The following is a 19,929-nucleotide window of genomic DNA, read 5'->3' as shown; positions in this document are numbered from 1 at the left end:
GCTCCATCTGAAAGATATACTGGCAAAATATGAAAAGATGTAAGTATATAGAAGCCTATTAACTGTAGCATGATAATAACTAAAGATGGAAACAACTCAAATACCCACTAATAGAAAGTCAGAACAAAAATCTATGTCTAGTTGAGTCTCCAGTATCCAGTACCAATTTACAGGAAACACCAGTAGAGGAGACAAAATTGTTAGCAACGTGACAAAGATGCAGTCAGCAGCATTGAAGCAAAAGCAAAATGCAGAACAAACACTGAAGTTTCTTCCCCAAATTGCAAGGGAATAGAATCTTACATTTTAAACAACAGTTATTTGATAAGAAATTAACTTTGCCAGTTATATTTTTGTTTTTTTAGAACATCCTTGTCTTTTAGAAATATATTCTATTTACACTCCAAATATTAGGTGTAGCAATTGCCTCAAAATAATCTCAACGGGTGTGGATGGGAGTTTAGGCGAGAAAGCCTATGAATCGATCATTGTTGAAGCTACTACATGAGGATTTCATACCATTCTCCCTACTTTCACAGATGTTTAAAATCTTTCACAGAAAAAAGATAAACAACAAAATTGTTCAGGCCAGAAAATCACAACTATGAGCCAGATTCAAACCCTAAGCTACCAATTTGCGTGCATTGTCCTAATATATTTAATTGTGTAATGGTCCTGTGTGTAGTTGTATTACCAGCCTTTTTTCACCATTTCTTATGGGGAAAATGACTGGGGCAGGATTTTAAATTCTGCACACAGTTAACAATCCACACCCCTGCCTAGCCAGCAGCTTCCTCCTGGACAGCGGCCAGCCCGGGAGTGTTTCTGGAGGCCCGCTGACTCATCCACCTGGAAGGCAGGCCCTCCCAGTGTCAGCAGCCCGGAGACAGAGGGCAGGAGCTGGGGGAAGGAGGGCCAGCTGGCAGCAGAAAGAGGGTCTGTCAGAACAGCATGGAAGCAAGTGGAACTGGAAAAAGCAAAGAATAGCCGAGTCTGTTTTTAACATTTATTAATCCCAAAATACATAAATTCCACTTTCTACCCCAGGTTCTTGGACTCTCAAGAAAGGAGGTAGCTTCCAGACTTAAGTATCTGGTGTAATACCTAAGTGCTCATATCTGTCTCAGGGAGGAGAAAGATCAGGAAGCATGGCTCAAACTAGGGAACCCCCAAATCAGGCCCATGCCCTGCGGAGGCCCTGCCAGGGGAGACTTGGCAGAAAGCGTGAGGCTTTCTGTCAGAGGAAATGGGGGCACTCTGGAGCAATTTCCTCTTACAATTAGGCTTCCCGTTGGGGAGGTCCCTCTCTGCTCACGGGTGTTGATGGCTGAATCCCTCCAGAGCCAGCAACCAGAGCTAGCAGAGAGGCGTGTCCAGAAGCAGAGCCGGAAGCAAAACTGGCTTCTGGCTTCCCTCAGCTTCTACAGGGAGAACCTGGAACTCAGGCCTCTCTTCCCTCTCCTTCTTGGCCCAAATCCACTTCCAAGAGAGCCGGAGACAGGACCCTGCAGCCAGGCAGGTGCCCCTTGGGGCTGTCACACCTCCAGGTCAGTCCACAGAGCCTCCAGGAAGCCTGTCTCAGTCACTGTCTGCAGCCTCATTGCATGCCAACCGGGTGCATGGGCCAGGGCTCATGGCCTGCAGGAGGGGCCTGGGCCACAGGCTGCAGCTGCTGCTGGGACTGCCAGATGCTATGGAGCTCCTTGAACTGTTCCACCATGTGGTCTTTGAGGTCTGGGTTTGAGATCTGCAGCCGGATGCTGTCAGCTGACCAGGAAAGCTCCCCTGAGAACATCTCCAGCAGCAATCTAGCCGCCACGGGCACCACCTGGGCAGCAGAGAGAACAGGGAGAACCCAGCAGGGCTGTCAAACCTAGCTGTGCAGGAGCGCGACCGCCAGGGGGCGGGGGGTGGACTGCAGCCACCAGGAAGGAGGGGCACCCGATTTTACTTCGAGCAGCCCTGGGCCTTGATGGCCTCTGGTTTCCCTGAGCCCCCACGGTGTGGGGAAGGCTTGTGTCAGGATTCCCCAGGATTCAAGCCAGCGCAGAGGCAGGGGCTGGGGAGGATGGCATACCTGCACGGTGATGAGCTTCTTCTCTCGGGGTTTGCGGTCAGGCCACTCCTCCCCAAAGCAGAAGAAGATTTCAAATGGAGGCGGGGTGTTGGTCTGACCCTTCTGGAACATGATGAGCTCTGGGGTAAGAAAGAGACCCTGAGTCAGAGGCGAGAACCCGCCCCCGGATGGGAGGAGGCTGGGAGGAACACGATGGGGATGGGGGGGGGGGGGGGGGGGGGGCGGGGCTCACCATTGAGAAAATGCTCCAGGCTGAAAAGCTTGGTCCTGACCTCCCGCTGGATGGGGTTGGGGTGCGAGCCGTGGGCCGAGGCGCAGGGCCCGCTCCAGAACACCTTGCACTGGCACAGGCGGATGGCGTACAGGTCCTGGCCCTGCAGCTGGAGGATGAGCCCGCGGTCCAGGAAGTCCAGCAGCTGGTTGGTGTAGAAGCGCTGCTTGTCGCTGGGGATGTCCTCGGGGCTGGGGAAGCGCACTTGCTCCAGGCTCACGGGGCCGAAGAGCTCCACCTGGTCCTGCGTGGCCTGCAGCTGGCTGTAGAAGAGCCGGCAGCCGAGCGGGTTGCTGATGGTGAGGGCGCGGGGCGGCCGCCCCCGGTACTGGAACTTGATCTCCAGGTCCGTCACTGCGGGCAGAGGGGCAGGGCCACCCGCCTGTGAGCCCCGCCCTCCCCTCCCCACCCCGTTCCGCCGCTGTTCTCTGGCTTTCTCTGCTCAGCTGCTAGCCCACTTACCCCTTCCCCTCAAACCCCCAAGGAGGGGCTGGCATGGTCATCTTTATTTCTTTCTTCACCATCCTCCAACCTCTTGGCAAGCCAACCCCCAGCACCGCTTTACCAGCCCAGCCCAGCCCAGCCCACCAGCCCCGGTTCTTACGAGGCAGCATGTGGGGACTGATGAGCAGGTCGGGCAGGAGTTGTTCGCCTGCGGGCGGCAGGCTGGCGGCCAGGGGCCCAGGCTGCAGGCTGGGCAGGACCTCCGGGAGGAGCTCTCCGAGGGCAGTGGAGTCGGCAGGGGCAGGGGCGGGGCCCAGGAGGCCGGGGTCTGGAGCAGCGGGGCCCAGCACCACAGGTGGCTGGAGAGTGGGTGGCCACTTGGCATCTTCTTTGGGTAAAGAATAGGGTGCCATGGGGGGGCCAGGCTGCACTGCTTCTGCAGACAGTGGGATGGGGGGGGGGGGGCACAGAGCTCTAATGCCGATTCTAGGAACTGCCTCCCAGGCCCACTATTCCCAGCCTGGGCCTTCCCCCCACCCCCACCCCCACCCTCAGCCCCTCCCAGGTACCGAGGGTACCTGCACCTTCTCCTTATTCTAGGCCCCCAACCACACCCCCTCAAGGCCCCCACCTGTGAGGCTCAGGCTCGGTAACATCCTCTGGAGCTGAGGTGAAGACACGGCAGAGGAGGAGGGAAGAGGCCAGAGAGACACGGGAGAACGCGTTATTCCATCCATCCGATGCCGAGGCACTAACGCACGAGAACCACAGGCCCCGCCCCAGCCCCAGCGCTGAGTCCTCAGCGCCTGTTCCCCCACCTGCCTCCTGAACAGGCGCAGCAGCTGCCACACCCGACCCGCCACCTGCCGTGAGGGTCAGTCAGCGAACAAAGCCCAGGGCGTTAAGGTGGTGACTCTGTTTCTATGCTCAGGTCCCAGGGAGAAACTCGGAGTGGAGCTGCAGGAAGAGCAGGCTCCCAGAGGATCAGGGCTGCTGGGTCTGGGAGCAGAGGAGAGCAGAGGAGAACCGAGATCGCCCCCACCAGGCGCTCCCTGGCAGGGCAGGCAGACCCTGGGAGAATGACCTGCTCACCTCTTCATCTTCCTCCTCCTCCTCCTCCTCTCCTGCACCACAAATGTAATCCTCACTGGGCTGTGACTCTGCGGATGGGAGAGCAAAGCAAGACAGGAAGGGAGTCCGTGAGGGAGGAGAAGGAAGGCCGTGGGGCCTCATGTGGCAGCTCCTGCTGTGGCTTCTCCCCTGCCCAGAGCTGCCCAGTGAGGTGAAGGGCCGCAGAGCCTTCAGGAATCAGTAGGGCTCTCCCTGACCCCATGGCACTCAGCTCCTGGGCCACCGAGAGCCGAGAACAAGGGCTGGCTGAGGAAGGCCACGAAGGCCCATCCGGGTGACTCCCGGAAGGCCTGGGTGGCTGACCTAGCAGCATGTGCCTGACCCCTGCAGCATGGAAGGCCTGGGCTTTTGTGCGCGGGCTCCGAGGTGGCCCAAACGGGGCCGGCACCATACCTGCAGGCGTGGGGCCGTTGGAGCAGACCTCGTAGATCTTGTAGGGCTGAGGCGGCATGTCCCGGGGCCCGTCATAGATGAGGCGGAAGTCACGGCTCTTGTTCAGGGCGCAGCGCAGGTTGGCCTTCCACTTGGCGGGGTCGGCCTCGTCCACCCCCTCCGTGTACTTCCCCGTCTCCGTGGCCCAGGCCTGCGGCAGGAAGACAGGCAATGACAGAGAGCCTCACCTCTCACCCAAGCTGATCCCGCTGGCTGATGGAGTTGTGGTCTGCAAGGTGGGAGCTGGGACGCCAGGTGCTTTGAAAGGCGTTACGTTCACTGCTCCTGGAGGGTGCAGGCACAGTCTCCAGGGAGGATGGTGTCACGTGGTGGATGAGAGCATGGGGCCTGGGTGTGGGTGTGGGATCCCTTCCTGTCTTGCTTTGCTCTCCCATCTGCAGAGTCACAGCCCAGTGAGGATTACATTTGTGGTGCAGCAGAGGAGGAGGAGGAGGAAGATGAAGAGGTGAGCAGGTCATTCTCCCAGAGTCTGCCTGCCCTGCCAGGGAGCGCCTGGTGGGGGCGATCTCGGTTCTCCTCTGCTCTCCTCTGCTCCCAGACCCAGCAGCCCTGATCCTCTGGGCCAGGGGCATGCCATTTTGTCTTTCTTTGCTTTGGTCTCCCCACTGTAGTGCCTATTCCACAGGGTGGCTGTGAAGACTCGAGGGCCCGTAAAGCTCTCCGAACTGACTGTGTCTGTGCTTGGATAGGCTCTGTACACCTAAATTGTGGGTATCATTATTCTGGAGAGCAATTTGGTTGATATCAGGATTACAAATGTTTCTACCCTTTAATCCAACCATTCCTACAGATACAGAAGCGTCCACACAAAATTCTGCACATTCAAGGTTATTAATTGCAACACTTTGTAAAAGTGAAAGTCCCAAAATAACCTAAATGTCCATCAATGGGGACTGGTTAAATTAACTATGGAAGACTGGAAAGCAAGGGGGGGAAGGAGGAAGCTTTTGATGTACTAACATGTTGTGATCTCCAAGAGACATGAGGTACAAGAGAGTATGCATGTACCTCTATCATTTTGCAAAAGTTGGGGGAAGGATAAGGACATATTTTTTTTTTTTTGTATATGCACAAAAATATATCAGGAAGGATAAACAAGAAACTGATACTAACTTCCTCTAGGAAAGGAGTGGGTGGCTGGGATGGGTGGGAGGGAGATTTTTCACTGTAAACCATTTTACACTATTCAAAAATAGGAAATGGATTTGAAAAGTAAATGTAGCTTTGTTGGTTGGATATTACCCGTTGTACCAAAAGGTCTCATTTCCCTTCAGGGCACATGGTAGGGAGCATGCAGGAGGCAACCGATCCTGATGTTTTCATCTCACATCAATGTTTCTCTCTCTCTCTTTCTTTCTCCCCCCCGCCCCTCTCTCTCTGTCTCTCAAAATCAATTTTTAAAAATCTTAAAAAATAAAAATGTTCCCAGGCCTTCCACCCAGAGTTGCTGATACACTTGGCCTGAGATTCAAAAAATTAACCTTGACAAGGTAAATATCAAGTGCAAGAACTAAAGAATATATATCCAGCTTTAAAAATAAACATTCTCTTTGACCCAGCAATGTTTAACTCTAGGAACTAACCCCAAAGAAAACCACTGAAGATGTGCAACGGGTAGGAGTTGAGAGCATGTACCTGGCAAAGTGGTCTTCAATGCTGAAGCACTAAAAGCAACCTGAAGTGTCCAAAAACTGGGACTGGGTGGCTAACCTGTGCTGGACCCCTCCAGTGGAACCTGCAGCAGCCACTGATGTTGAGTGAAAAAGTGCAGGTTACAAAACAACATATAGTTTGGTTCCACATTTGCATTTCATAGATGCATTTGTGCAGAAAACAAAAGGCAAGCAAAAAGATAGGACCAGCAGTCACCTCAGGGTGTTAAAATTACCCGCTGCCTGCTGTCTCCGGGTATGTGTACCCCAGACAAGCACCCTGCCTGTGTACGCATGTGCAATGAGAACGAGACAAGGACAAAGGGGAGGAGGAGGAGGAAGGTCTTCTGGGGCCCATCAGTGCCCCCTTGCCCTGGGGATCAGGTCCTCTGTGGTTATGCCTGTGTCCCCTTAGTCCAGGCCCGGGTCACCCGCAGCAAGACAGCTGGCTGAGAGGCCAGTGTGAGTGGGAATGGGGGTCCTCCTCGGAGGGACGGGGCTTCCTCAGAGGCCCAGGCAGACCGCTGTCGAGGGCTCACCTTGAAGATGGTGTTATCTCCGTCCTGGCTAGGGCCGTGCCGAGTGGCATGGCGCCAGGGGATGGAGAAGAATTTCCTTTCGCCGTTCACCCATTGGAGCCCTGGGTACTGGCAACTGTTCACCTGGGCCACCAGCCAGGGCTTCAGCCGCACACGGCGGGGTGGAGGAGGGACCCCGAGGGCAGGCTGGTTCATGGCAAAGGCGTCTGCAGGAGAAGACAGAGGGCACATCAGAGGTCTGCCCTGCGCTAACCACTCCTCTGGCAGGGGGCTGGGCGGGGGACGCTCCAGGGGCCCGGCCATGGCGTTAGGACTGTCTCTTCCTCCCAGCACTGGGGGCTGGGGTCTCTCCAGTCCATCCAGGTGCTCAAAGCCGGTTCCCTTTCCAGCCATCAGCTTTCCGGCACAGGGTCCCTGCACCTGTGCTGTGTTTGGGGGGAAGGGAAGGAGGGGGTTACACTGTAATGGAAGTCCCACCCAGACACCCTCTACCAGATAGGGCATCGCTTCCCCAGCAGCCAGGAGGCTGGCACAGTGAGAGGCTCAGAGCTGTTCATCTCAAAAGCTGCCCTCCTTGGCTCACTCCAGGCCAGGCCCACTCCTCCCCTCGGGAGACAGCCCTGGGCAGTGAGTGATGGACACACAGGGACAAAAGGCTTCAGGTGGAGCATGCCGGTGCTCCTGTGTGGGCACCCCAGGGCCCAGGGGCAGGCTGCAGCCAGCCTCCAGCTGATTCCACATCCCTGCTTAGCATTCTCCCCGCCCCACCCTGTCCCCTCCCTTCCCTCCTCCCTCACTAAACTGCTGCTGGGGTCTTTCTCAGCATCTAAAAGGGTTCGGGAATCTGGAGAAGGGGCTGCATGTAAATTAGTAAAGAGACTAGAAATATAAAATTGGAAGGCATTTTGGGGAGCCAGAGGAGACTGAGCTATAGCAACCAAGTTCCCCGAATCCCTGGATCCCTAGCTTTTTATTAACACAAATTGCCCGAAAGCAAAGCAGATCTATACATATTCAAGGCAAGGCGTGGTATACAGTAGGCATTGTCAGGCTGGAGGAACTGCCCTGGCTGTCCCAGGAGCCAGCAGTAATATATGCAGGTTGTCAGGTTTGGGGAAATACTTTCTGCTACTCCAACAGGCAATAATATGTATGTTCAGCCCTGCTGGATATAGAAGCCCATCAACCTTTTGAGGACTTCTTGCACTTATTATGACATGCTGGAGTTAGCTTCCAGCAAACTGCCTTCTAGGAAACCTGGCCTAAGAACTAGGTAGGCCTGAGAATGGAGGGATGGGTTCCACACCCAGTCCCCAGAGCTTCCTTTTTCCCTCAGTTCCCCCCGGGATCAAACTTCCCCAACCTGGACTTCCTGAGTGAAGTCCCATCAACACACTCAGTCTACCTCCTGCATCACCAGACTTAGGTCCTATCCTTGTAAAGCCATCAACTTCCTAGAGTCCCACATGTGTCAAACACAAGGCCCGTGGGCCAAATCCGTCCCGCCAGGCCTTGCAATGTGGCCCGCACCGCGCTGTCATCACTGCACTCCGCTGCGTTTCCATCACAAGGACAGTTTATGACTGTTCAGTAAACATTCGGCCCGCGATTTAGGCTGGATTTTAGATTTTGGCCCCTTCTCTGATTGAGTTCGACACCCCTATCCTAGACCCTCTGAGCCATGCATTCTTCCAGCAATTGGTAAGCACCAAACGCTTGCCAGACCTGTGCTGCCCAGAGCCATGGGGACTACAGAGGTATAACAGCTGCCCACTGGGAGCCAGTGCCACCTCCCCAGGCCAGTCTCTGCCTCCCATTCCCTCTGACCTAAGAGAGTGAGGAAACCAGACAGGCCCCAAGAACGCAGAAGAAGACTGCAGGGCTGAGGTGACGGGTGGGGGGAGGTTGTGACAGAGGCAAGGGTCCGAGGCAGGGGCCAATCAGGGAAGGAATTGCTGAAGGAAATGGGATATCAGGGCTGGTGCAGTGAACACTGTTGGTGGGGATGAGAGTTACCCTTAATATCTGAGGTAGTGCCACGCACAGAGGGACTAGGGTTTGAGTCAACACCAGGACAGCCTCAGGTTGAAGAATTTTCCAACAGCTAAAGCCATCCAGTCGAGGCCGGGCTGCTGCCTGGGGGTGCTCAAGCCGAGGAGGCTCCCTGGCCTGCCTGGGCGGGAGGCTGACTCCTCTCTGTGGTTCCACGTCCGCTCTGGCCTCGGAGCACTGAGCCTCCGTTTCTTCTGAAATTCCCCGACCAGCACCTTTCGGGGCTGTAGCTGGTAAGTGCCACCTCTTGCGAAGAGGTCTCCACCTGCAGGCCTCTCCTCAGAGCAGGTCCCCGCTCCAGGCTGGGCAGGGGAGGGAGGGGAGCTTCCAGCCCTGCCCCCAGGCCTCGGGAGACGTGTGGCTCAGTTCCCCTTTCTGTACCAGCCTCCACCCAGCACCAGGGGAAATGAAAGTGGCCAGGCCAGGCAGCTCGGAAACTTGACTCAATGGGAGCTGGGGGGGGGGGGGGGGGGGGGGGGGGAGAGGGATGTGGAGAGAAATTCTCAGCGGGTCCCCGGGACCAAATCCTCAGTCTCTTACCCCATAGCCAACCCCAGCCCCCACCCCACCCCCAGGTCTGCTGGTGGCCATTGTACATTGTGTGGTTCACAGCGTTGGGTCACCTCCCCCCAAGGTCTTGGTCCTAGAACAGAGGAGCAGCTGTCATCGGTGGCAGGCAGTTCTGGTTAAGTGACGGTGGACAGAGGAAGGCTCTGTTGCCACCGAGGGAAGGCAGTCTTCCCTGGAGACCCCCACACCTGGAAGGCCCACAGCTGTGCCCAGGTTGGTGCCGCTGGGAGGGCAGAAAGGGCTAGGAGGAAGTCGGGGTGAGTCTCACTCCTGGCCCTGCCCAGCATGGCTGTTCAGTGCAAAGGTTTGGGAATGATCTCGGCTTCGTGTCCGAGAGGCACAGTCTCCTCAGGAAGTCCAGCAGAAGCCGGCAGAACCAAGGAAGGGTCTGTGCAGGTGTGGGGTTTGGGAGTTGGAAAGGGGAAGTATCGGGGTCCCCGCGCCAGCTGCGGGGGCTGGGGCGACCCTTGCAAGGGACCAGCCGGTGCACCAGGACCCAGCTCTGTGCCAACTTCCCAAGGACGCTTCCTCCTGCTGCCAGAGGCACATTCAGCTCTTATTCGGACCATCCAGGAGTTCTGAATTTTAATCTCTGTGTCTCATCCCCCCAGATAGACACAGATTTCCCAGGGAACCTCAGAAGCTACGGGGCAGCCCTCAGAAAGTCCATCCCAACGCTGGGGGCAGGACTTGACGTCCCCTCAGAGGGCAGCCCAAAGTGGGACAAGATGGCGGTGCCTGCATCAGCTTCCATGGAAACAAGGACAGCGGGGTGGGCTGCTCAGGACCCAAGGGAGGCCCCAAAAGTGCAACATCCAGCCGGGCAGCCAGGAGCCCCTCTGCAGTGGGTGAGGCCCCACAACTCACACCAGGGCCCTGAAGGCCCAGGAGCCACCCCATGAGGCGCCTGGAACACTGTGGGCACCAGAAACCCTTCGGGGAGAAAGCACCTCAGCCCCAGACAGTGAGCGAGCAGCAAGCCCCTTGCCACCTCCCGAGTTCGATTCCCATTTCTCTGCAAACCCCACCTCAAGCTCAGGAAGAAGGGGGAGTGGGGTGGCCCCTGCATCAGGGAGACCCTAAAACCTCCAGGTGAGCTGACCACCACACCATGAGACAAGTGGGAGGGGAGGGAGAGGAAGGGCTGGGGCAGCAGGTGCGGCGAGAAGACGCCTCAGCCTCCTCCCAGCAGCTCGGTGGGGGAAGGCTGAGGCGCAGGGGGAAACCCCTGGGCTGGGTGTTTTCCCAGGGCCTCCCTGGGCTTGTTGGGAGCCTAGCGCCCCAGGCCAGTAGTTCCGGGGAGGCTGGGGGCTCTGCCTCTGGCCCAGCTGCCCCTCCCACAGGACCCGGGGCTTCCCACGGCCCGAGGAACCCTGGGGCTCCTGGTCACCTTCCCGCTCTGGGCCGGGGAGGCAGGCAGACCTGCGGGCGGGGTGCGCGCTGGTTTGGGGTGCCCGGGCTGCCCGGCGTGGTGAGCTCACAGGCCGTCTCAGGTCGCTGCTCCGGGCGCCCACGAGGCCAGGAGAGTCCCCCATCCTCACCGGCTCCGGGTCCGGAAAGCCTCGCGCCGGCACCGCGGCCACACCGGCCTCTGTCCTGCGCTTTGAGGCTCCTCGTCGCTGGGTTGTCAGTTCGAGGGAAGCACGAAAAGACACGAGTCCAAGAAGCACGGAGCCCGAGGCTCGCAGCCTCCATCTGACACCATCTCCCCGCTCTCTGCCCGAATGCCTGTCATGGCCCCAAGATCCGGGAGGATAAATCCTTCCTGCCCATCCTCCTGCCCGAGGGGAGAGAGCACAGAAAGGGGCATCGGGGCTCGTCCCTCCAGGGTCAAGGCCAGGCGCCGGCCCATCCATCCCTGGCGGAGCGAATGGGAGGGAGAGACCGATTCTGCCGCCCCGCCTCCCGGCCGCCGGCTCCGGGCCCCTGCGGGACGGAGGCTGCGGGGCGGGGCGCCCTGTGCGGATCCGGGACCGGGAGGCACCTCGGAGGCCCCTGGACCCGCGGGGCGCGCCCTGCACTAGGCGCCCCCCGAGCCGGAGCGCCCGCGAGCCGGACGCGGACCCTCCGCGCGCCGCCCCAGCCCCGCCCGCCCGGCGGGGGGCCTACCTGTCCGCGGGGCGCCCGCGTGGCTGCCCCGAGCACCGGCCGGCGGGGCCCACTGCGCCCGGAGCGCCTCCCGCCGCCCGCCCGGCCGCCCGGCACTTCCGCATCGCCGCCCCCGCCCTGGGCCCCGAGCTCCGCGCCCCGCCCCGCGGAGCCGCCCTGCAGCCGCGCACCGACCCGCGAGGCGACCGCGGCCGGGCCTGCGCATCGGGCCGGCGGCTCCGCTCCTGCCCGGAGCCCCGAGACCTCAGGGGCGCGGCGGCCCCGACCGACCACCGGGCTCCTCGGGCAGTCAGTCCCGAACCGCGGCGTCGGGCTACCCAGCCCCACCCCACCCGCCCCACCCTCTAGGTGGGCCTGGGAGCTGCCCGCCGGCGCCCTCGGAGCCCGAGATCCGTGCAGACTCGGGCCAGCGGCTGCGCCACGGCCAGGGCGGCTGCGGAGCGGCGGGAGGGAGGCCCGGCCCTCGCCCCCCGCCCGCACCCCTGGCAAGGTGGCCTCAGCCCCCGCAGCTGGCGCGGGACCCCGACCCTTCCTCCTGGACGTGCCTTCCTCCGGCTGCTCTGCCCCTTTCCAACTCCCAGACCCACCCCCGCCTGCCCAGCTCCCCCGGTCCCCTCCCGCCTCGGGGTCAGCCTCGGCCCCGCTCCACTCACCGCCGCCGCGGCTGTCCATCTGCCTTCTGAACGGTTTTCGGTTCCACAAATGGGCCTCAGCCTTCACATGTCCGGTTCCTTCTCAGGGAACAGTCTTCGCTTCAAATTTTGTTTCGACATCGGCTTCTCTGAAGAGCGTTCCCTCCTGGGCCGGGTTCCGAGCTCCAGAGCCCGTCCTGGCTGGTTTCATTTCATGGTTTTAATGTGTGCCTCCCACTGAGCTCAGCTTAGGAACCACTCCCCCTTTCATTGTTTTCCACAGTAATTTTCAATAAAAATATTTTTTAAAAGAAAAACATTTTCTCGTCCCCCCCCCCCTTTTTTTTAATTTGATTTCAGAGAGCAAGGGAGAGGAAGAGAGAGAGAGTGAGAAACATCAATGATGAGAGGGAATCATTGATCGGCTGGCTGCCTCCTGCAACCTGGGCATGTGCCCAATGGGAATGGAACCGAGACCTCCTGGTTCATAGGTCAATGCTCAACCACTGAGCCACGCCACAGGGCAAAATAAATAAATAAATAAATAAATAATTTCAAGTTAACCAACTAAATTTTAGACAGCAAATAAAACATATAAGTTCCAGAAAGTACTATTTGCCCTTTAAAGTTTGGTGCTTGTGTTTTTAAGAAATAGGGTTTTAGTTGATGAATTAGAACTTTGACCTTCCCCTCCCCTCTCCTTCCCTCTAGGAAAACCTTTGTTCCTGGTCTTTACACAGATCTGTGTCAGCACTTATTATGGGTTGTCTTTTTCTTCTCTTCTGTCTCTTCTTCTTTCTCCCCACTCCTTGTAGCCCTGATATAAAATGGAAATGTAATTATACATAAATATTTTACTATTTGTATCTGCTAAGTATTTCACTACGTCATATCTTTAAAATTTAAAGTGTGGATGGGAGAAAAGTGGGTCTGTAGATTGTTTTGTATTTTAAAAATGAAACTGGTATTTAATTGAAAGTGGTCCCTCACCAAATGGGAACCTTTTCCACTGGAGGCCAATAATGCTTCATAGAAAATACTATATATTTGTTGGACTAAAAAAAAATAGCTGGGGAAACAGTCAAAAAGAACCTTCTTTTATTGTCAAATGCCCCCCTCACAGGTGAGGTCCCCACCCTTAGAAACTCTGAAATTCATCAAGAACCATGAAGAGGCGGGGCTGGTGTGGCTCAGTGGTTGAGCACTGACCTATGAACTAGGAGGTTCCATTCCTGCTCAGGGCACATACCTGTGTTGCAGGCTCAATTCCCAGTAGGGGGCGTGCAGGAGGCAGCTCATGGATGATTCTCTCTCATCATTGATGTTTCTATCTCTTTATCCCTCTCCCTTTCTCTCTCTGAAATCACTAGAAACATTTTTTTAAAAATAAACAAAGATCGGAAACCGGTTTGGCTCAGTGGATAGAGCATCGGCCTGCGGACTGAAAGGTCCCAGGTTTGATTCCTGTCAAGGGCATGTACCGTGGTTGCAGGCACAGCTACAGTAGGAGGTGTGCAAGAGGCAGCTGATCGATGACTCTCATTGATGTTTCTAACTCTCTATCCCTCTCTCTCCCTCTCTGTAAAAAATCAATAAAATATATATTTTTAATAACACAGAGAATTCGGTGGTTTAAAAATAAATAAACAAAGAAAAAATCATGAAGGGGCTACATGCAGAGGAAGGGCACAGCACTGGAGCTTCTATCCAGCTCTGTCGTGCTCAAGCTAAGTGACCTCCAGCAGGTCCTGTGAATCCCGCCGCCTGCCTGTGAAGGGGGGATGATGTTCCTGAGCTCAAAGCTCCGGTGTGAGGCTCTAAGCCTGCAGGCGTCTTCAAACTACAGCCCGAGGGCCACATGCGGCCCGCAGAGGAGTCTGATCCGGCCCGCCAGGTTTTTTGGGCAGTGAGCACAGCCGAGGTGTTACAGTAGGAATTAGTAGTTCATATAGTCCGGCCCTCCAGCTCTCTGAGGGACCGTGATCTGGCCCCCACTTTAAAAAGTTTGAGGACCCCTGCCTAAGGGAACCTGAGTGAAGAACCATTCTGGGCCAGAGACAGGGCAGAGGGAAGAAGGGGCAGGGGAGGAAGCATCACTCAGACTTTCCTAAAATCGAAGGGCCCTTGCCTCCAGATGCTGTTTTATAGTGAAATACAAGGAAAGGGGAAGTGAGGCCACACCAACCCCCATGCGATCACTCCCAGTTCTGCCCAGGGGCACATGGGGAACAGGGAGCTGTGCCTCCGCAGCCTCCGGAAAGATGTGTGTCCAGGTCCCTCCCTCCCAATGGTGAGATGGCCCCCGCCCCGACTTTCCGGGCTGGGGCATCACACTGAGCATGTGGTGAGAGGCCTGGTTCTGGTAGAAGCTAGAGTGTGTGTGTTGTGTGTGTGTGTGTGTGTGTGTGTGTGTGTGTGTGAAGGGTGAGGCTGTGTCACCAAAGGGAACTGAAAGAAGCTCAGTATGAGTGTTAGGGAGAGAAGACAGAGTCCACCAGGCAGCTAGATAAGACACCAAGACATCGCACCCAACTCCGACCTTCAGTGCAGACCTGGGCAGCTGCCTTTCCCCAAAACCTCCTTTCTAAGAGACCCCCCCTCTCTGGTCTGGCTCTCCGGATTCCTGTTCCTCACATACCCCCCCCCCCCCTTTTCTTGGAACCTGTTGGCTGGACACTGAACTCTGGAGCCCAACAGGGCTGAGTCACACCCTGGCTCCACCACTCTGGGATGGCGTGACCTTGAGCAAACCATGGACTCTTGTGGAACCCCCATTTCCCACCTGTGAAGTGAGGATGGTACCACCACTGCCACAGATTGGCTGGGAGGCCTAAATTCGACACATGCTCAGTGAGAACCTCTACATGCCTGGCTGGGCGGCTCAGTTGGCTAGAATGTCATCCCAGTATGCCAAGGTGGCAGGTTTGGTCTCTGGTCAGGGCACATACAAGAAACAACCAATGTGAGTGCTGACCTGTGAACTAGGAGGTCACAGTTTGATTCCTGGTCAGCGCACATGCCTGAGTTTCGGGTTCAATCCCCAGTGGGGGGCAGGTAGGAGGCAGCTGATCGATGGTGCTTTCTCATCATTAATGTTTCTCTCTCACTCTCCCTTTTGCTCTAAAATAAATTAAAAAATATATCTATGTAGATAAAGAGTTAGGGTCTGCAACAATAAAAATGACCAAACGAACACCAGAAGCCAGTCCTGCAGGCAGTGCTGGGATGCTGCAGTTGCCTGATTCCCTATTGGAGATGGTGCAGGCTGGGCTGAGGGAACCCCCCATCGTGCATGAATTTCATGCACCAGGCCACTAGTATATATGTACAATAATTAACCAATGGATGCATAAATACACGGGGAACAACAAATTGATGTCTCTCTCTCTCTCTCTCTCTCTCTCTCTCTCTCTCATCAATAAAGAATAAGTTGTAATTTCAAAAATAAAAGTCTATTTTGTCTAAACCCCTGTTCTTCTGGAGCGTCCATTCTATGGAGAGAGATAGACAGTAAGTGTTCAAGTAACAAACGTGGTGGGTGCCTGGTGGGTTGTTGTACAGGCCGAGCAGAAGGGGTGAGAGGCTGTGAGGTCCTTTTACCTCGGCCACTCTGGCTCCTACAAAGTGTATGCTGTTTCTGACACACACATGTGGTAGCTTTATTCTTATCAATGCCCAGGACACCCCCGCTGGGCTTCCTCCCCTTTTCTCACTAACTGCCCCCTCCTCAGAGCTTTTGGGGGCAGATCTGGAAGTCCCCCACTTGGCCAGTACTGTCACATGATCTCTCGATCTCAGCCCCCACTTCTTCCAAAGCGCAGCTGCTACCGCTTCCCATGGCCCGGGGCCTAGTGAGCTGCACATGGCCTCCTGGGTCCCAGGCCCTGGCTCTCTGTTAAAAACAAATACTACTTCCTTTTCCCTCCTGGTCGGTATCTTTCCTCTCCCCGATCCTTTACAACCACACTCCTGCCCCTTTTCCATAGAGTCTGCTCTGGGCCTTGGACCCACAACTCGAGCAGGCCCGGACACTCTCAGAACTGCTCACAAGTTCCAGTCTTGGTCTTTTTCTCGATTAAACTCTGATCCTGGGAGTTCATGGTTGCCTGGGTTTCTCGCCATCCGTCCCCTTGACTAGTAAATAACTGTGCTGGGGGCTTCTCATTTTGCCATGGGGTTCTGCTTCTAGCTCAGCTCAGCACCTCAGCATCCTCCCTCCCCGTCGCTGCCTCACCCCTGCCCCGCCTCTCAGTGCAGTCATCACTGGTCCTGTTGATTCTCCCCTGTCATGTCCTCCATCTCACGTCCTCATCCCCCCCCCCCTTCCCCCGCTCCGCACTCAGCAGCTGCACTTGGCTGATTCAAATCTGCTTAGCTCAGCCTTTCACTAAAACCACTTCCCTCCCCATTCCTGGGCTCTGTCCTTCCTGCCTGCCTGGAGGGCTCGCTGTAGAACACAAGACATCTGGATGAGGAGGAAAAGAAAGAGGAGGAGGTCTGACCCGGAAACCCCCGTCCTCTGGGGACTCCTGCAGTCAGAATGGCTGAGCCCGTTTGTGGGCCGAGGCCACCCTGTTCCCACGAGATCCTGCTGTGCACCTCAGTGTCCTCTCTCGTCCCAAACAGACCTGGTTGAAGCCCAGGGCCCATGGTGACGCCTCCCCATCCAGGTGCGTGAGGCCTCATTGATGGGGGTGTAGTGACCACAGGGTCCGGAGTGCTTCGCAGCCAGTTCTACCTTAAATCCCTGCAGCTCAGACCCAGGGGACAGGACTGTTGTCACTGTGAGATGGGAAAGAGGGGGATTCCATACTGACCAGGAGGTCAGGGTCATCCCAAGGGCATAGGGGCTCTCCTCAGCTCACATCGAGGCCTCGGATGAGGCCATGGGAGGCCACCGTTGTCCCACGTGGCTTCTCAACACTTCATTGTGGGAGGAGGATGTCTTAGCTGCCCCTCTCTGACCGCCTAAGCTTGGGGCGGGGGGAGGGAGAGGGTCGTGGGTTGAGCAGTGTGTGTGTGAGTGAGTGTGTGAGTGAGTGTGTGTGTGTGTGTGTGTGAGTGTGTGTGTGTGTGTGTGAGTGTGAGTGTGTGTGTGTGTGTGAGTGTGAGTGTGTGTGTGTGGGGGTGTATGTGAGTGTGAGTGTGTGGGTGTGAGTGTATGTGTGTGTGTGAGTGTGAGTGTGTGTGTGTGTGTGAGTGTGAGTGTGTGTGTGTGTGGGTGTATGTGAGTGTGAGTGTGTGTGTGTGAGTGTGTGTGTGTGAGTGTGTGTGTGAGTGTGTGTGTGTGTGAATGTGTGTGTGTGTGGGTGTATGTGAGTGTGAGTGTGTGTGTGTGTGAGTGTGAGTGTGTGTGAGTGTGAGTGTGTGTGTGTGTGTGAGTGTGTGTGTGTGAATGTGTGTGTGTGTGGGTGTATGTGAGTGTGTGTGTGTGTGAGTGTGAGTGTGTGTGAATGTGTGTGTGAGTGTGAGTGTGTGTGTGAGTGTGAGTGTGTGTGAGTGTGTGTGTGAATGTGTGTGTGTGTGAGTGTGTGTGTGTGAGTGTGTGTGTGAGTGTGTGTGTGTGTGAGTGTGTGAGTGTGTGTGAGTGTGTGTGTGTGTGAGTGTGTGTGTGTGTGTGTGAGTGTGTGTGTGAGTGTGTGTGTGTGAGTGTGTGTGTGTGTGTGAGTGTGTGTGTGTGTGTGAGTGTGTGTGTGAGTGTGTGTGTGTGAGTGTGTGTGTGTGTGTGTGTGTGTGGGTGGGTGTGTGTGTGTGTGTGATGGAGGGAGGGGGAGAAGCCCTTGGGGGACGGTAGCCAATCAGAGCTGTGGAGACAGGTGTTCGGTGCCTGCCAACCAGTCGCCCCAGGGCCAGCCCTGTGGGGGTCAGGCCTGAGGGCCCTGGTGGGGCCTCCCCCGGGCTGCTCTCCTGCTCCTGTAGCCTCTGCCGCTGGGGCAGGAAGTCCAGAGAGCAGAGAGCGCTGGGGGCTGCAGGTCCTGGAGGCCCAGGGGGCAGGCCCCGCTCCGCTCTCTTGGGCCCTCTCAGGGAAGAGGGATTGTCACACCTCAATGGAGGGGCGTCTGGGGGCAGCTCTTACCAGGCTAGTGTCCTGGAACCTCAATGTTTCCCAGGTCTCCAAGCCAGGAGCCGGCTGGAACCCTCCTGATGTCCACTCAGGCCCCCGTGCCGGGCAGGCTGGGTCGTGCGAGTGCTGGGGGGCCTGTGGGAGTCAGGGGTCTCTGACCATCCGCCAGTCTGAGGACTGGGTCTCCCTACTTCTCTCAACCTGTCCTCCTCCTCTCCGGGGGCACTCCGGCACGGCCTGGCAGCTTGTCTGGGAACATCGTGGGGTTGGAGGCTCGAGGAGACAGGAAAAAGAAAGAGGTACCTGCTCAGGCAGGAAAGCGTTTACGGGGCTTTCTCACTGGCCCCCATCTCACTGAGAAGGCTTTGCTGTGGAGCAGCAGGTCACAGGCCTGCCTGGAAGGACTGGGGAGGGGACAGGGAGCCCAGGGGTCTGGGCCCCACCTGGAACTCAGCTGTCCAGAAAGCAAGTGTGCTCAGCCCTGTGTCGTGCAGGTTTGGGTTCAGGGAAGAGAGCGTAGGGCAGGGGGTCCCCTGCAGAGGAGCAGCCCATCCCAAGCTGTGAGGAGCCAGGAGTGGTCACCGCCAGGCTTTAGCTCGAGGCCGACGGCCCTGCTGCGGAAGGAAGGCCCTCTCGGACATGGAGCTGGCGCTCTGGAAGGGGCAGGCCGCACGCCGGACTGGCTGACGATGTAAACACAGCCAGAAAGTACTCATGAAGCCTTCACGTATCTACACACCGCTAAGCACTTTTCATCCTTTATTGCATTTGATTGCCACAGACAGCCCCTGGGAATCATCTCCACTTACAAGGAAGCGGCTGAGTGACCTGCTAACTTCTTGAACCTGAACAAGCCAGCCAGCTTCCATCGCGGTGCTCCCGGGCCTAGCGAGGCATCGCCCGCTCCCTGTCTTCAGTTTCTCACGGGGCTTTCCCTGTGTCGCATCGCTGTGTCCAAACTTCCTCTTTTTATAGCCAAAACCGGTTTGGCTCAATGGATAGAGCATTGGCTTGGGGACTAAAGGGACCTGGGTTCGATTCTGGTAGAGGGCATGTACCTTGATTGCGGGCATATCCCCAGTAGGGGGTGTGCAAGAAGCAGCTGATCGATGACTCTCCCTCATTGATGTTTCTAACTCTCTATCTCTCTCCCTTTCTCTCTGTACAAAATCAATAAAATATAAAAAAAAATTTTTTTTTCAAACTTCCTCTTTTTATAAGGACATCAGTCCTATTGGCCTGGGGTCCACCCTGATGACTTCATCTTCACTCATTACGTCTGCGGTCACCCCGATCCAAACAGAGTAGCGTGCTGAAGCACAGGGTGGGGTGGTTAGGACGTCCACACGGACACTGGGGCCGAGGGACACAATTCAACCCATGATACTACAGCATGTAACCCACCAGGCACCGAACACTGGGGTCACGTCTGATCCTCACGGCTGCTGCACACAGACTATGTGCTCCCTTCGTTTTATAGAGGGAGACGCTGAGGTTCAGAAAGGGGAGGCCGTTCGGCCAAAGGCTCGCAGCAAACTGGGAACACGAAGCGCTGGTGTTTGAACCAGAGGGAACCATGAGTGAGGTGCGATCACTTTGGAGTCACACAACCCCGTGCTCAGGGCCTGGCGGTCTAACCCAAGGTGAGGCCCTCAGCCTCGCTGAGCCCCAGCGTCTGTCCCGGTTTATAAATAGCGAGGTGGATACTGTACCGTCAACAATGCAGAGCTGCTGTTGGGCGGTGAGGATGTGGGTGCGCGGCAACAGTGATAATAATATACACACAGTGGTCGCTGCTCCTCACAGCACATCCTGTCTTCTGTTGGTTCTGGGTGGCTGCCCCACTGTGACCAGCTGTCCTCTCGAAGCCCCTGGGGCAGGCAGAGCCCAGAGGCACACAGACTCCCCCCCTCCTCTGGCAGCCAGGGCTTCCTG

General features: G+C 56.6%; 1 protein-coding gene across 3 annotated transcripts; it reads right to left on the bottom strand.

Moving 5' to 3' along the window:
* Nucleotides 1–992: 992 nt before the first annotated feature.
* Nucleotides 993–12,106, bottom strand: IRF5 (interferon regulatory factor 5). 3 transcript variants are annotated; one of them, XM_036426452.2, is made up of 9 exons: nucleotides 11,952–12,106; nucleotides 6,568–6,773; nucleotides 4,317–4,506; nucleotides 3,885–3,952; nucleotides 3,424–3,457; nucleotides 2,953–3,228; nucleotides 2,310–2,702; nucleotides 2,078–2,196; nucleotides 993–1,828 (listed from the first exon to the last, which is right to left on the bottom strand). In XM_036426452.2, exons 1-9 carry the CDS (start codon nucleotides 11,968–11,970, stop codon nucleotides 1,598–1,600), a joined length of 1,536 nt encoding a protein of 511 aa, XP_036282345.1. In that variant the 5' UTR covers nucleotides 11,971–12,106; the 3' UTR covers nucleotides 993–1,597. The 3 variants fall into 3 exon arrangements, with proteins under 3 accessions (XP_036282345.1, XP_036282353.2, XP_045432614.1); XM_036426460.2 differs by lacking the exon at nucleotides 11,952–12,106 and adding an exon at nucleotides 11,299–11,518; XM_045576658.1 differs by lacking the exon at nucleotides 11,952–12,106 and adding an exon at nucleotides 10,731–10,924.
* Between the last annotated feature and the right edge of the window lie 7,823 nt (nucleotides 12,107–19,929).

The sequence above is a fragment of the Pipistrellus kuhlii genome, unplaced genomic scaffold (assembly GCF_014108245.1).
Source record: "Pipistrellus kuhlii isolate mPipKuh1 unplaced genomic scaffold, mPipKuh1.p scaffold_m20_p_10, whole genome shotgun sequence".
NCBI classification, from domain to species: Eukaryota; Metazoa; Chordata; class Mammalia; order Chiroptera; family Vespertilionidae; genus Pipistrellus; species Pipistrellus kuhlii.
This window is presented reverse-complemented; position numbering and strand designations above follow the sequence as displayed.